The 13,779-nt window shown below is 40.2% G+C and overlaps 3 protein-coding genes across 15 annotated transcripts in view; 2 read left to right on the top strand and 1 right to left on the bottom strand.

Annotated features, from left to right (window-relative positions):
* The window catches only part of csnk1g1 (casein kinase 1, gamma 1), a 31,314-nt gene extending 26,648 nt beyond the window's left edge, over positions 1-4,666 (top strand). For all 4 annotated transcript variants that reach the window (XM_058401348.1, XM_058401345.1, XM_058401349.1 and 1 more), the window contains one exon: positions 38-4,666. In XM_058401348.1, the coding sequence (XP_058257331.1) occupies positions 38-92 (55 nt within the window). In that variant the 3' untranslated portion in view covers positions 93-4,666. The remainder of the gene's footprint in view (positions 1-37) is intronic.
* Positions 4,667-6,629: 1,963 nt separating this feature from the next.
* On the top strand, positions 6,630-9,913 carry rps17 (ribosomal protein S17). Its single transcript, XM_058400703.1, has 5 exons — positions 6,630-6,710; positions 7,579-7,730; positions 8,277-8,382; positions 8,822-8,887; positions 9,799-9,913. Exons 1-5 carry the CDS (start codon positions 6,708-6,710, stop codon positions 9,871-9,873), a joined length of 402 nt encoding a protein of 133 aa, XP_058256686.1. The 5' UTR covers positions 6,630-6,707; the 3' UTR covers positions 9,874-9,913.
* Positions 9,914-10,645: 732 nt separating this feature from the next.
* neo1a (neogenin 1a) overlaps positions 10,646-13,779 on the bottom strand; it is a 147,206-nt gene continuing 144,072 nt past the window's right edge. For 3 of the 10 annotated variants that reach the window (XM_058400696.1, XM_058400695.1, XM_058400698.1), the window contains one exon: positions 10,649-12,836. In XM_058400696.1, the coding sequence (XP_058256679.1) occupies positions 12,753-12,836 (84 nt within the window). In that variant the 3' untranslated portion in view covers positions 10,649-12,752. Of the gene's footprint in view, positions 12,972-13,779 lie in introns of all 10 variants that reach the window. The other 7 variants (XM_058400701.1, XM_058400702.1, XM_058400692.1 and 4 more) reach the window with 5 other exon arrangements.

Here is a 13,779-nt window from a genome sequence, read left to right as displayed (position 1 = left end):
CGTTCTGACTGTAACCTATCTCTGTGTCTTATTTCAGGTGCTGCTGCTTCTTCAAGAGGAAGAGGAAAAAGAACACCGCTCGGCACAAATGATCCGTCACCCGCTCCACTCAGCCCATTTTAAGAACGTTCAATAAAGAAATTTTATTCAAAAGAAGACAACAATGCCCTCAATGAATTGCCTCAAAGGGACCTGCCTGTGTGAGTGAGAGAGAGAGAGAACGGAAACATGCACATATCGTGTGAAACGGATGCAGGACTCATGGACGGTTTTCTTGTATCGGAATATACACACACAAACACACTTATTTGGATCTCTAAGCACTGGAACTCTATCTCTAAGCATTGCACTCCTTCATGCTTCTTGTTTCGTTTCATATTTTTTTTGTTTTACGCCCCCCCCCTCTCCATCCATCCGTGATGAGAGAGCCGGCTCTTTAAGGGAGCCCTCCAGGGTTCTGCCTTTGTGACAGACCCAGCAGCTCCAGAGGGGGGGATTTTTTTATTTTTTGGAGGGAGTCACTCTCAAACAGAGGAGCTTCATCCACACTGGAGTTCATATATCGATCCATTGCACCACCTGCTAGCTTTCACTACTCTCCTTTGTATTTTCTGCTCCTCCTGACTGCGTGGTCAGAGCCTTTGAAATTTTGCTAGCAGAGTTTGTGTATCTATTGGACAGGGTCAGCGTAAACCTCGTAAAAAAACAAAGCAAAAAGACAAAAAAAACAAACAAAAACGCTAACCGTCTTAACACAACAAAGCTAACAGGCCTTTCTTTGTGGACTCTGTAAATGTGTGAAATAAGCAGCCAAGTGTAAAGTGACAGCATTGTATTCATGGCCTTCGACCCTCGTGCTGATGCGATGTGCTACCTGGCTCTGCTCTAAGGAGACGAGGAGAGCGTCCAGGTCTGTGGCGCTCAGTTCCACGGTCGAGAGCCTCAGCACACTCCCCAGTTCTACTGAATGCTATTTAAGCTGCTTGTTCTAAAGCACTCCACCCACACCGACCTGCCAGTCAGCCAGCCAGCCAGTCATGCTGCTTTCTCCTCTTGTGATATAGTATCGCTTTAACGTGAACCTGACTTTTCTATTAGCTGGGATTCAGAGCTGAACTCGCCAGTGAGACGCTCCGTGGTTCTCTTTGTATCAAACGTTCTCACTGCGTTTATTTGATTTGATTTGATTTTTTTTTTTCCCTTGTAAGCGTCTTATTTTTCTGAACCCAATCCCTGGTTTAAACGTGGCGTTTCTTGTATGTTTTTTTTTTTTACACTATTATTATTATTATAATTATTATTATTATTATTATTATTATGATGCCATATAAATGGAAACGATTGCCGAAGAGAATAATTATTTAATGTGCCAGGGAGTAATCCAGTCGGTCTGTGGGAGACTGAACATTCTTTTATGTCCCTATAATATGTATTTCTTCACGCCATGCGTTTCTATGTCTATATGAACAGAGCGTCAGAACGGTGTAACGGTTAATAGGAAGCTTGCTAACGTTCGTAACGTGTAATAATGGCTGTTTATGAAGTGTTTCCTTGCCTCGTAGCAGTTTCAGTGACCAGTGTCCGATCCGGATAGTTTTTTTTTTTTTTTTTTTTAAAGGGATCATGCAAACTGACGATGGTAACTCGAGTGCTGTCTTAGAGAAGCCTCTCAAACTGCCACTGCTAAATATCCTCATCTTAATGCCTTAACTAACACTAGACAGCAGGGCTGCGGTTCTGCGTTAAGACACTACGGAACTCTTCTCTCGCCTTTTGTTAATGTAGTACTTTCAGTCCCTCTTACAAGAAACGTATATAAAATCCGAATTAAACCGACTCCAAATCTGTGACTGCTGGGTATTGTTCAGCCTCACGTCACTTTTCCGTTCCCTCCCAAATCGGTCTTGAGCGGCTCCGTCACGGGCAGGCCTGTGATCTCTTAACCGTAGGATGAGGCCACCCTTAGAGCCCATTTTAGTATCTAGCTTCAGTTCTGGAGAGCTTTACCACACCTGATTTAACGTGCAAAAGGTCTGGAGTGCGAATCCGAATCAGGTTTGTGAAACTGTGTGCTGCTCCAGAAATGGAGTTAGACAATCCTTTTCGTCAATTAATTTGTACCTAAGGTGTTTTCTTTTCTCCCCTGTTCAGAACATGGCTTATTGGCCCAAATCCCATATAGTGAGTCCATGCTTTTTGTGATTAATTTTAAAATGTATAGTAAATGTGAATTGAAATGATATACCCTCTTTTTTTTTCTTTCTTTTTTTTTTTCCCCCCCCCATTACCAGGCCATACAGAATTTGGGAAGAAAGACAGACAGACAGAGAGAGAGAGAGAATTCATGGATAAACGTGAACCGCACTACACTTTCACTACCTTTAGTCTCCTCTTTAACCTTCGAAGATCTTTTAGCCAGTTTGAGAAACCGGTGAGTTATGAGCTTTGAATTTTGACCACTGATGATATTTCTAGAAAATTCCGATCCAGTAGCATAAATAATAATCTCTCGAAATACAGCGTGGACTAAAGAAAACGTGACCTCCTTTTACACGGACCAAAAGAACAGTAAAAGGGGATGATCTCGATTGCGGAATATTTCAGAAAAAATATACGAGCATTCGTCGTCGTCTTGTTGTTTTTTTGAATGATGCTATGAGGAGCGAAGTCCCTGCCGGACGAAACCCCGACGCCCTTGCAGCTGAGAAACGGATGTCGCTCGGTGTTTGTGGGAACTGAGTATCAAGGACGGGCAGCTTGCCATCGAACCAGTGTGTATGCAACATGCATTGTGAGCAATATTTCAGATTTGCTTATCTAGAGGTTTTTTTTTGTTTTGTTTTTTTCTTGTTGTATCTCGCACTCGTCCTGTGTAACTCGAGTCACATCAGTTGTAAATTATTATTTTTCTTTGGAAAGTACTTGAATCCTACTCGCTCTGTTGGCACCGAATCTCTCCCAGTAGTGTCTAAGGAGAGGCTTCTTTCTTATTTTTTATTTTTATTTAAACTGTTGTTTCTTGTATTTGCATATGATGTGCCTCCACACGAATGTTTGGTGGGAGTTTAGTGGGTGTTTTGTTTTTTGTTTTGTTTTTATTTGGACGGGTGCTGCTTGCTGCTGTCGGGTGTGCCTGTGCGCTCGCTTAAGGGAGAACGACTTGTGCAAGAAGACGACGAGTCTGTACACTTCTTCTCCTTCTATCCCACGCTCTTCCATTTCTTTCTGCCAGGTTTTCAGAGTTTTAGGGTGGTAGTATCTTGTCTGTATGCTGCACATCCTTGCTAGGTTTTGTTTTGGTTTTTTTGCCCAGATTTGGGATCAGTGTTATTAAATTTGGGTAAAGGTTCAAGATGAATACCATTTTTTTTGTTTTGTTTTGTTTTTGTCTTCTTTTTTTTGTTTGATTTTGTAAAAAAAAAAAATCAAAATGGAGGAAATGTCATTAGGTTGGGAAATGTTTTTTTTTTGTGTGTGGCAAAGGGAGCCATCTGCTGACCAGTTTCACTAAAATGGGATCTATTTCTTTTCCTTTCAACACTAAACACTGAAATCCTCGACGTTTTTACCGAGACGTCGTTCCTTTATTTTTTATTTTTATTTTTATTTTTTTTACCGGACTCTCGGCCGAATCCGGCGTAAAGACTGACTACTAGCCGATTTCAAAACGCAGCCGCTTTTCACCCTAGTCATACTTTCCATGACGAGGTGGTTGAATAAACAGTGATTTATCCTCAGAAGAAGGTCAGAAATGAATGAAATGCTCAAGGATGTCTTAATAGTCGTCATGTTTGCATCACCGTAGTCTCATAAAAGGGATCAAATGAGCAATTGTAAATCGTTAGATTAGAGGATTTCTGCAGTCGATCCAGTGCGTGGCCTCGGATTAGGGACGCAGCGGTGAATCCAGCGAGCTGGGACGTACCGCCTGGGCATGAACTTTCTGTTCGTACAGCTTGTGTAAAATCCCAGCCTTAAACCTGCAAGTATTTTCTAGCTTTTTTATTTCTTCTTCTTCGGATCGCCATTGCTGTCACTCATCGTCGGTTATAAAATCTGTGTGAAATTTTAATGTGAACAAATTCTAGATCTGCTTCATGAAACGGCACATCCTTCAACAAAGTTCAGATTGAACACCGCTACGATTTTCATCCGTGTTTTATCACTACAGGTTGTTTTTTTTTTCCTCTCGCAGTATTTCAGAAAAGATTCTGTGCAACACTTTGGATTATTATTATTTTTTTGTTTCTATCCAAGTAATGAAAGTATAACTTGTACAGTACTGTAATCCCCCCTTTCCGGTTCTGGTTCTATTTAAAACGAAGAAGAAGGAAAACAAATCCTCTCATGCATTGAATCTGAAGTCATAAGTCTATGCTGAATTATGAATGTTAATGCATCTGAATGGTTTCGTTTAGTCAAGGGCTTTCGATCGGGAGGGACCCATCCCTTTTAGTTTTGTTTCGTTTTCCCACTTGTGTTTTTCTTTCTTTTCTTTTTTTTTTTTTTTTTTGCAGAAAGATAAATGTCTTAAAGGCTATTTTTCCTGAGGAGTTATATGAAGTACCACATTTAACCTTTCAAATACAATTTTTATTCCCTCCACTCTTAAAGGGAAAATCAAGTTTGCACCCTTTTTTATGTAAAATAAAGGAAATTGTCTCAACTTCTGGGGTCTGTGTCACTTTCAGCTGTTTGGTTACATTTTATAGGATTCGTCTCATCTGACGAGAAGTTTCGATTATTTTTGCCCTTTCTTTTTAAACAGAAACTTTAAGGGTATTTTTTAACCTTACTCAAGTCTATTCTCAGTTAAACCACAGCATGATACACTATATTGCCAAAAGTTTTGGGACTTCTGCCTTTACATGCACGTGAATGTAATATGGAGTTGTTCCGGCCTTTGCAGCTATAACAGCTTCAACTCTTCTGGGAAGGCTTTCCACAAGGTTTAGGAGTGTGTTTAGGGGAATTTTTGACCATTCCTCTAGAAGCGCATTTGTGAGGTCCAGCTCTGATGTTGAACGAGAAGGTCCGGCTCGCAGTCTCTTCTCTAATTCATCTCAAAGGTGTTCTATCAGGTTGAGGTCAGGACTCTGAAGTTCCTCCACACCAAACTCACTTATCCATGTCTTTATGGACCTTGCCTTTTGCACTGGTATGCAGTCATGTTGGAACAGGAAGGGGTCATCCCCAAACTGTTCCCACAAAGTTGGGAGCATGAAATTGTCCAAAATGTCTTGGTATGCTGAAGCATTAAGAGTTCCTTTCACTGGAACTAAGGGGACGAGTCCAACACCTGAAAAACATCACCTGAATTCAATGATTTGGAGGGGTGTCCCAAAACTTATATATAGTGTAATATAGGCAATATAGTGTATGTTCTGATTGGCCAGAAGGTAGTGAATGTTCTTTAACAGCACCTCTGAGTCTACTATAACACACAACACAGGTTTATATTAATACACCTCTCCTAATATTACTGTTTCTGTGTTTACAGCTAACTCGGAGGCAAGCACCGATGTAAACAGATTGAAGTGTTGATATGGTGAAGTTCTCTGAGGAGACGTTTACGTAGTGTTTATTGAACGAGTCTCCAGTGACAAGAATTCACTACAAATAAGGCTGATGAAACTGATATGAGTGAAATATTTAAACTAAGGCAAAAAGACCTGATTGGGGATCTTATAAAAGAGTGTTTTACTGTTTAGGAATTGGTTTGATGGTGTTCCTTGAGGATACCTTGAGGGTTTGGGGCTTGATTCCTGCCTCTGCCGTGTGTGTGTGTGTGTGTGTGTTTGTGTGTATAAATGCGTGCTCTGTAATGCGTTGCCTCCCCATCCATGGTGTTCCCTGCCTTGTGCCCCGAGTCCCCAGGGACAGGCTCCAGGCTCCCCATGACGCTGTGTAGGATAAACACTACAGAAGATGGATGATGTTTTACGTAATTATTGTATGGCTTGTGTCCCATCATGTTTTACAGACTGAACCCTATAAACCAATTTTTTGTTTTGCTGTACACAGTATATCTCACCCCTTGCTTTTATTCTTCATGGTGCTGCTTGATCTACATTTTATTCGACCATTTTGTTTCCTAAAGAAATCTAGTTTACCTACCAGAACCTTTTCATTAAATAAAATATGCAGCACTTCCAGCTTAAAATATTACCCAATGCATGCCTAATTTATATAGAGATGTTTATTCATTTTATTTTGTAGTTAGCTGTAGATTATATTGGTTTGTTCATACAAGATTTAGGATTTAATTTATGATGACTGCAATATGGAAAAAGTTCCATAATTCTTGTTTAAGAAAAACATTGGCATAAAAAATATAATTAGGGTATCATCGACAATAGTGCAGTAGTTTAGTGAACAAGCTTAAGAGAAATTTTAATAATTATAACTATTAAACCAAAAAAAAGTGCTTGCTTCCTCCTCCTTATCTTTATTATTGGAAATATTTTTGAATAGTGGTGTCAACATAAAATAATAATAATAAACACTAATAATAATAATAACACAATCATTAATAATAATAATAATAATAATAATAATAATAATAATAATAATAATAATAATAATAATAATAATGAATTTGGTCATTTAGAAATCCGTATTCTTCGGGACTTTTATTGTACTTCCGGCAGAAGATATAAACTTCCGCCCTGCGCTCCATCAGGTCCTTTTCTGAGACCTGAGTCAACATGGTGGGTTGTTTACGCTGGATACTTGAAACTTTTCGAATCCGTCGTCATCTTTGTAATTTCCCTGCTTATTGTTGTCCGAAGCACCAAATATCACTTCTTCACATGGTTAGGAAAGATGAGCAGTGCGAATGACAACGTATTTAAAATGTTACGATTTTTTTGTAGGTAGAGTGCGCGAGAGCTCGAGGAAGGCTAACGTATCGTTTCCTAACTCGTGCTACATCGAACGTTCGTGCCGCGGATTCAGTCCATAAGATTTTGCTGGAAGACGACACGGTGTTTATTTAGTTAGAAAATCGAGTTTTGATGGTAAATAAGTACTCTCGCGCAAGTACCCATCGCTAGGCTACAGTCACGAACACCAGCGCGTGAAGATTACGTAGGTAGCGCGTGCTTCGCCAACACAGCTAGCTTAGCTTACACGGTTAGCTTTTACGTCTTATTTTAAAACCTGAAAGTCACCGTTTATCAGAAAATAAATAAAATGCAATCCAACATGTTTGGTTGTATCATTAGGGGCGTGTCCAGGTCTTTAGAGATGGGGTGGCAAAGGGTGGGCAAGACCCTTGTCTTGGTGTCACGTAATATTTTTTTTTCTAATCCTTGTTCAGTTGAGCAGAATATTTCATTTTAGAGCTGAGTGATATCTCTGCATCAGCGTACAATATAGAAGAGATTTAACAATGAATTAATTAAACTGCATGAGCCAGATGGTTAGATGTTTTCAGGTTACATACTTAAACCTTATTTCTCTTTCAGTGAAAAGGAATCAGTAAAGTAGTCTGACAGAGTTCGTGTTTTTCGAAATTGCTTATTGAGGCTTTGTGGGATTTTTATAATAACGTGTATATATATATTTAATATTCAGGGCCGCGTAAGGACAAAGACCGTGAAGAGAGCTTCTCGACTCATCATTGAGAAGTACTACACCCGACTGGGCAGCGATTTCCACGTCAACAAGAGGGTGTGCGAGGAGATCGCCATCATCCCCAGCAAGCCTCTGCGCAACAAAATCGCAGGGTGAGTGCAGAATTTCAATCACTGTTAACACTCGTGGTGTTAGTCAAACCCTGTTTCAGGGGGGTAACGTCGTTAAAGTAGTTGTATGATTAGTGCTACAGCTTTTAATCTCATACAATTCATTTGCATCAGTTGTTTTTTCCCTTTGATTCCGTGCTTTGGTTTAAGCCACTGACTGATGTTATGGTACGGTACATACACCGTTCAGGCATAACATTATGACCACCTTCCTAATATTGTGTTGGTCACCCGTCGTGCACTGTGTATTCTGACACCTTTCTATCAGAACCAGCATCAGTAGTCTTAACCACTTACCAGATAAAGATACTGACATACTCAACATCTTCAGAATAAACCCATCCACAGCACTGTGGTGTAAATCATTTCTTTACAGATGTCGTATTAATATAAAAGGTTGCGGGTGAGAGAGATTTCCGTCTCTTGTTAACGTAAAACTTAGAAACAAGCGCTAAAATTTTTTGTGGTAAGGAAAAAATTGTGAATTCATTAATTTTTTTCATTTATACTTTATTTGTATATGGACAGATATGTGACGCATTTGATGAAGAGGATCCAGAGAGGTCCGGTCAGAGGCATCTCCATCAAGCTCCAGGAAGAGGAGAGAGAGAGGAGAGACAACTATGTTCCTGAGGTCAGTGGATTGCAGCTGGATTAGTGACACACCTTCTGGAGCTTTGTGTATGCAGGATTTAGTCGTTCCTCAGGCGAATCCCGGGGTATTACCCCCCCCCACCCGACCCCGACCCCGATAAATATGTGGAAAAGAGCGCTCAAAGCAGCAGTGTTGAAATTATTTCTAAATTCTAATAAAAAATAATTTGGTTAAAATAAAATCTAAACATGTAACCCATGAAGAAGCATCATGAAGGAAATAAATAAATATTTTCATTTCCAGAGTATTAATTTACTTTATGATGCTTCTTCATGGGTTACATGTTTAGATTTTATTTTATTTTTACCAAATTATTTTTGTTAGAATTTAGTTTGTAGTATTGATTTCATGGTGTTGTATTGTTTCTTTCCTCCAATATGAACTGTATTGTGGAATAACGTCCTGCTGGCTGTTTTAGGTCTCTGCTCTGGATCAAGAGGTCATTGAGGTGGATCCTGACACCAGTGAAATGCTGAAGATGCTGGTAAGTCGTTTCACACATTATCGAGTATCAACAGTATTGTACGGCAGGAAAGATGAACAGGAGAGACTTCAGTTCACGTACACACCATGCATCGTAATAGTTTGATGGCGTAAATCTTTTTTCTTTTATACTTAATTAACAGAGTTATAACGGGTGGTCCGGTAAGAGAAGAAAGCTGTTTTGACTTCAGATGAATGCTTTAGTGTTATTCTGGATATGTGGCAGTGTAAAGACTTGCACTGTGTATTATGACACCTTTCTATCAGAACCAGCATTAACTTCTTTAGCAATCTGAGCAACAGTAGCTTGTCTGTTGGATCGGATCACACGGACCAGCCTTCATGCATCAATGCGCCTTGACCACCCATGACCCTGTTGCCAGTTCACCACTGTTCCTTCCTTGGACCCCTTTGGTAGATACTGACCACTGCAGACTGGGAACACCCCACAAGAGCTGCAGTTTTGGACATGCTCTGATCCAGTGGTCTAGCCCTCACAATTTGGTCCTTGTCAAACTCACTCAAATCCTCATGCTTGTCCATTTTTCCTGCTTCTAACACATCAACTTTGAAGACAAAATGTTCACTTGCTGCCTAATATATCCCACCCACTAACAGGTGCCATGATTGATGACTGGTGAAGAGATCATCAGTGTTAGTCATATTAAAGTGTTTATGTACACCGATCGGGCATAACATTATGAGCAGTGACTGACTGACTGTCCAGTGTACATTAGTCGGTCGGTCAAACGACAGTCAGTCAGTCACTGCTCATAATGTTATGCCCGATCGGTGTACATAAACACTTTAAATATACGGCCTCTATTACTTTATTATTGATGTTATTAGGAAAAAAACATGTAACTTTAAATGATCTGTGGAAACGGAACTGATATTGTGATTTATTTGCAGGATTTCGGTGGGCTCTCCACACTGCAGGTCACTCAACCAGCCGTCGGGATGAACTTCAAAACTCCCAGAACCTAATTACTTCCAGTTAACCAAGAAATAAAGACTAATTCTCAAACACATGCAGTAATTGTTTTTTTTAAAGCTCAGTCTGGATTAGAAACGTCCAGTTCTGTGCCGATGATCACAGAGACGCTTACTGTGTAGAGCTTTAAACGCCGCTTACTGTCATGAAGCAGCTTTACTGAAATAACTACATTTAAGATGCATTATATTTATCCCGTATGAGCAAGGCAGGGGTGATGGTGAGGGAAAAAATACTTTGAGATGTCCAGGTTTCTGAGTTTCATCATCCAGAGAAATCTTGTATGTTTAGACTGTTCATGTTTCAGGTGATGAGAAGCTCAGTCACATACTCCTGTGCTGCTTTACCCACGACTGAGCAGCATCAGATCAGATTCACGTCTACTGCCAACGCAGGATACAGTAGGACAGGGAACCCATGACCCTGAAGCTCTGAGGCAAGAGTTCTGCAACATTCTCAAAACAACTGGCCTTCAAATCCAAGTGTGGATTGTGTGAAGCATCTGAGGGATAAAATACATCAGCAATATAATATGTGAATACGCACGTGCACTCTCTCTCACGCTCACCATCTCTCTCTCTCCATATCAAACACACACACACACACATTCTGCAGGTACTTCAGGTCACAAAGCCTTCACTCCTTACAAAGCCGTACTCATTATTCACACGACACACTATAATACAACTACATATTCATGCTCTAACGACTGATTACCCGAGACCTGGAAAAAGAAAGCGTGTTAGTAAATAAGACATCACTCGCATCATATTTTAGAACTTGTTTTGTTTTTTTTTGTTTTTTAAAAAGCCACAGATTATTCTACAGACAGCAAAAAAGATCTTTGTACAGAAATAAGCAACAATAAAATTCCTCATCTGGAACACAGTAAAACCTGTCGCTCAAATACCGTTTCAGAGGCAAACGAAACAAAACAAAAAAACAAAAATGAACAAGACCAGCTGCCTACTGCTAAAAGCTATGACACTACATTACACAAATAGAACTTTTATATTGAAAACACAGGATATGTAAGAAATGTTTTTTTTTCTCTCTTTTTTTTCCAGAACCTGTTGAAAAAAGTGCAAAAAAGGTATACTGTCTAACAACGTAGTATTTTATCCCAAATAAGTACAAATGTCGTCCAAGCGCTGAACGTGTTCCTGTAACCCGGCGATTCCTCACAGTCATACCCCACATTCAAGAAGATGGGGGGAAAAAATATGACACTGAAGTAATCAAAGTCGAGCGAATGATACGATTGCAAGTGATGCTGCTCTTTGGGTTGAAAAGAAGGGGGGGGGAGGAAAAATGATTTTTCCAGCAGGAGAACGTCTGCGTCGGCGGCCTGGGAAAAACCCTCCGTGCGCTGAAATGTGTCTTAATTGACGGATCTGGATTTACAGGGAGAAACGTACAGACGGCAGCACTGTAACAGACGGAAACATTACAATCTGAACCTGGATCAGTGTGTCACGAGATATAATCCGATTTCGCCGATCTCCGACATCACTTTGCTAGAAAATTAAAAGTAAAAATGAAAACATTTCCACAGTGACGCTTTCTGAAAAGTTTTCGATCCGGATGCAAGGGTTTTCCCAGACTGCCACATATTTCATTTCTCATTCACAATGAAATTCTTCATATAAAAAAAAACAGCTACATGTGAGGAAAAATAAAAACACAAAGGAAAAGACTAAGTGGAGGATCATTGGGAGCATTGCCGTGTTCGCACTCGTGTATGCGTCTTCAGAAAATCTAAGGACTGTAGTGTATACTGCATTTTATTGTGTAACATCAGTGTCCAAAGATGATGAAGTCTGTATGAAGTTGAAGTCAAAAAAAAAAAAATTAAAACAAACCAGAGCACCGGGACACCAGTGACGAGAACGTAAGCCGCAGTCTAGCAGGCGGCGCGCTCACGGCTCCGTACGAGAGCGCGTCTGTATATCACAGTGGCAGGTGACACACGAGCGGTGGATGATTTTTGCTTCCCTCCTCGAAGGACGAGTGTCCGTGCAGACAGAAGTGTAAGGCAATATTCTGAAAGGAGCTCCCGTTCGGCAAAAAAAAATCGTTTGTTTTTTCGTCTCGTACCGAGGACGACCCGAATGTCCGACGCGTCGTCCAGCCTCCGCAGAGCGTCGGACTTTCTCGGTGACGGGGAAACCCCGTAAGGCTGATGGGGCTGACGCGCTCTCCTCTGAAAACATTGCTATTTAAAAAAAAAAGAAGTATGAGGCAGTTTTGACCTTATATACATATCTTTAAGCGTATATGTATATAAAATAATAATAATTAAAAAAAACCCATAGAAAATAATAAGATGACGTACAAAAAAAGGAACGATGTCATTCGATCGATATGCGTAATACAAAAATGAAAAAATAAAAGGGACAGTGTCCAATGTTCACCTCACTGGAACGGGTGGAAATATATATATATATATATATATATAGAGGGAGATTATATATATATAGGGAGAGAGAAGGAGATTGAGAGATACAAAAACGCACAAATGAAACACTGTAAATTGTGCCTTGAGCACCAGCACGAACACCAGCATACTGTAATCTTCCTTTTTTTTTTTTTAATTCGTAAGGTAACAAACAGCGTCTCCGAAGAGCGAAAAATAAAATAATAAAAAGACACGTTCCAGAAGGAATCAGTACCCAAAATGTTCCTCACTCCTTTAACCGATGGCCGTTTCCTTCCTGAGAGTTAGCAAGGCGAGCCAAAAATGTTCAATTTTCTCTCATTCGGTTCTGTGAAGGACTGAGAACTTTGTCCATGCCGTGGCGGGTTGTGTGGACAGAAGTAAGCGTGTGTGTGTGTGTGTGTGTGTGTGTGTGTTAGGGTGTAGAGATTGTGCTCAGGCCGTGGTGATGGCGTTTAGGTCCTTCATTAAGCCCTCCAGATGGGCCATCTCCTCCGACAGCTCGTCCTTCTCGTACTTCTGAGAAAGAGGGAGAGGGTTAATGCAGGAGGGAGGGAAGGGAAAGAGAACACGCTTTGAGGAGGTTAAAAAAAAAAAATAAAGCTCAGGGATGGAATTTTATAAAGGAAGTTATAAAGGAGACAGGCAGTGGAGCTGGAGAAAAGAAGCGAAGAATCAGAGTTACAACGTTCACAAGCACGAGCATTGGCAAAAACGGAACAGGATTTGGTTTTGGTCATCGATGCCGACGGAACAGGTTTCAGATCAGATTGGAAGAAATGATAAAAGGATGCAAAATAACGTTCGTTTATAACGAGCAGACAGTTTTGTAGTTAAAAGGGAGGGCAGAGAGCAGAGATGTGTGAGGGAGAGAAGACAAACTAGATTAAAAATTCCATTTTAAAACGCAAAACATTTCCACATCAAGTTACAGTACTGTGAGTCACAGCTATAAAGTGACCAGAGGGGATTCATTATCAATGAGAAGTGACCTGTAACATGAGCAACAGCAACTAGATGTGGGCGTGTCCGGCGACTCGAGAAAGATGCAAATATGGGAGTGAAGACAGTAGCGCACACACTGCTTCTTCATCTCATACCAAATGATGCTGAATTTTATACACAATACTGATCTGGATGCGAGTTACTTCATCCACATTATTACTACGGCCACCAGAAGTAGAAACGTCTACTGGAGACTTCACAGTAGTGCGACTGACCAGCTGAAGAGATAAAGTCAGAGTATCAGTGACTTTCACAAAGCAGCGACACTGGAGACTCCTTCAATATCTGTTCACATCACTGAATATATCTGAATTTATTGTTACATCTGATTATTATTAGCAGAGCCTGTACTAGTCTCTGTGAATGAGCAGTTACTATAGAAACCATAATGTATTACACTGTTTTTTTAATTAAGAGTTTTTCATTAAAATTCTGTCCTAAGTCATCGTCTTTTTTT

This window comes from Hemibagrus wyckioides, linkage group LG10, assembly GCF_019097595.1.
Source record: "Hemibagrus wyckioides isolate EC202008001 linkage group LG10, SWU_Hwy_1.0, whole genome shotgun sequence".
Classification (NCBI taxonomy): Eukaryota; Metazoa; Chordata; class Actinopteri; order Siluriformes; family Bagridae; genus Hemibagrus; species Hemibagrus wyckioides.
The sequence above is the reverse complement of the archived record's forward strand: the minus strand, read 5'-3'. Positions and strand labels throughout refer to the sequence as shown.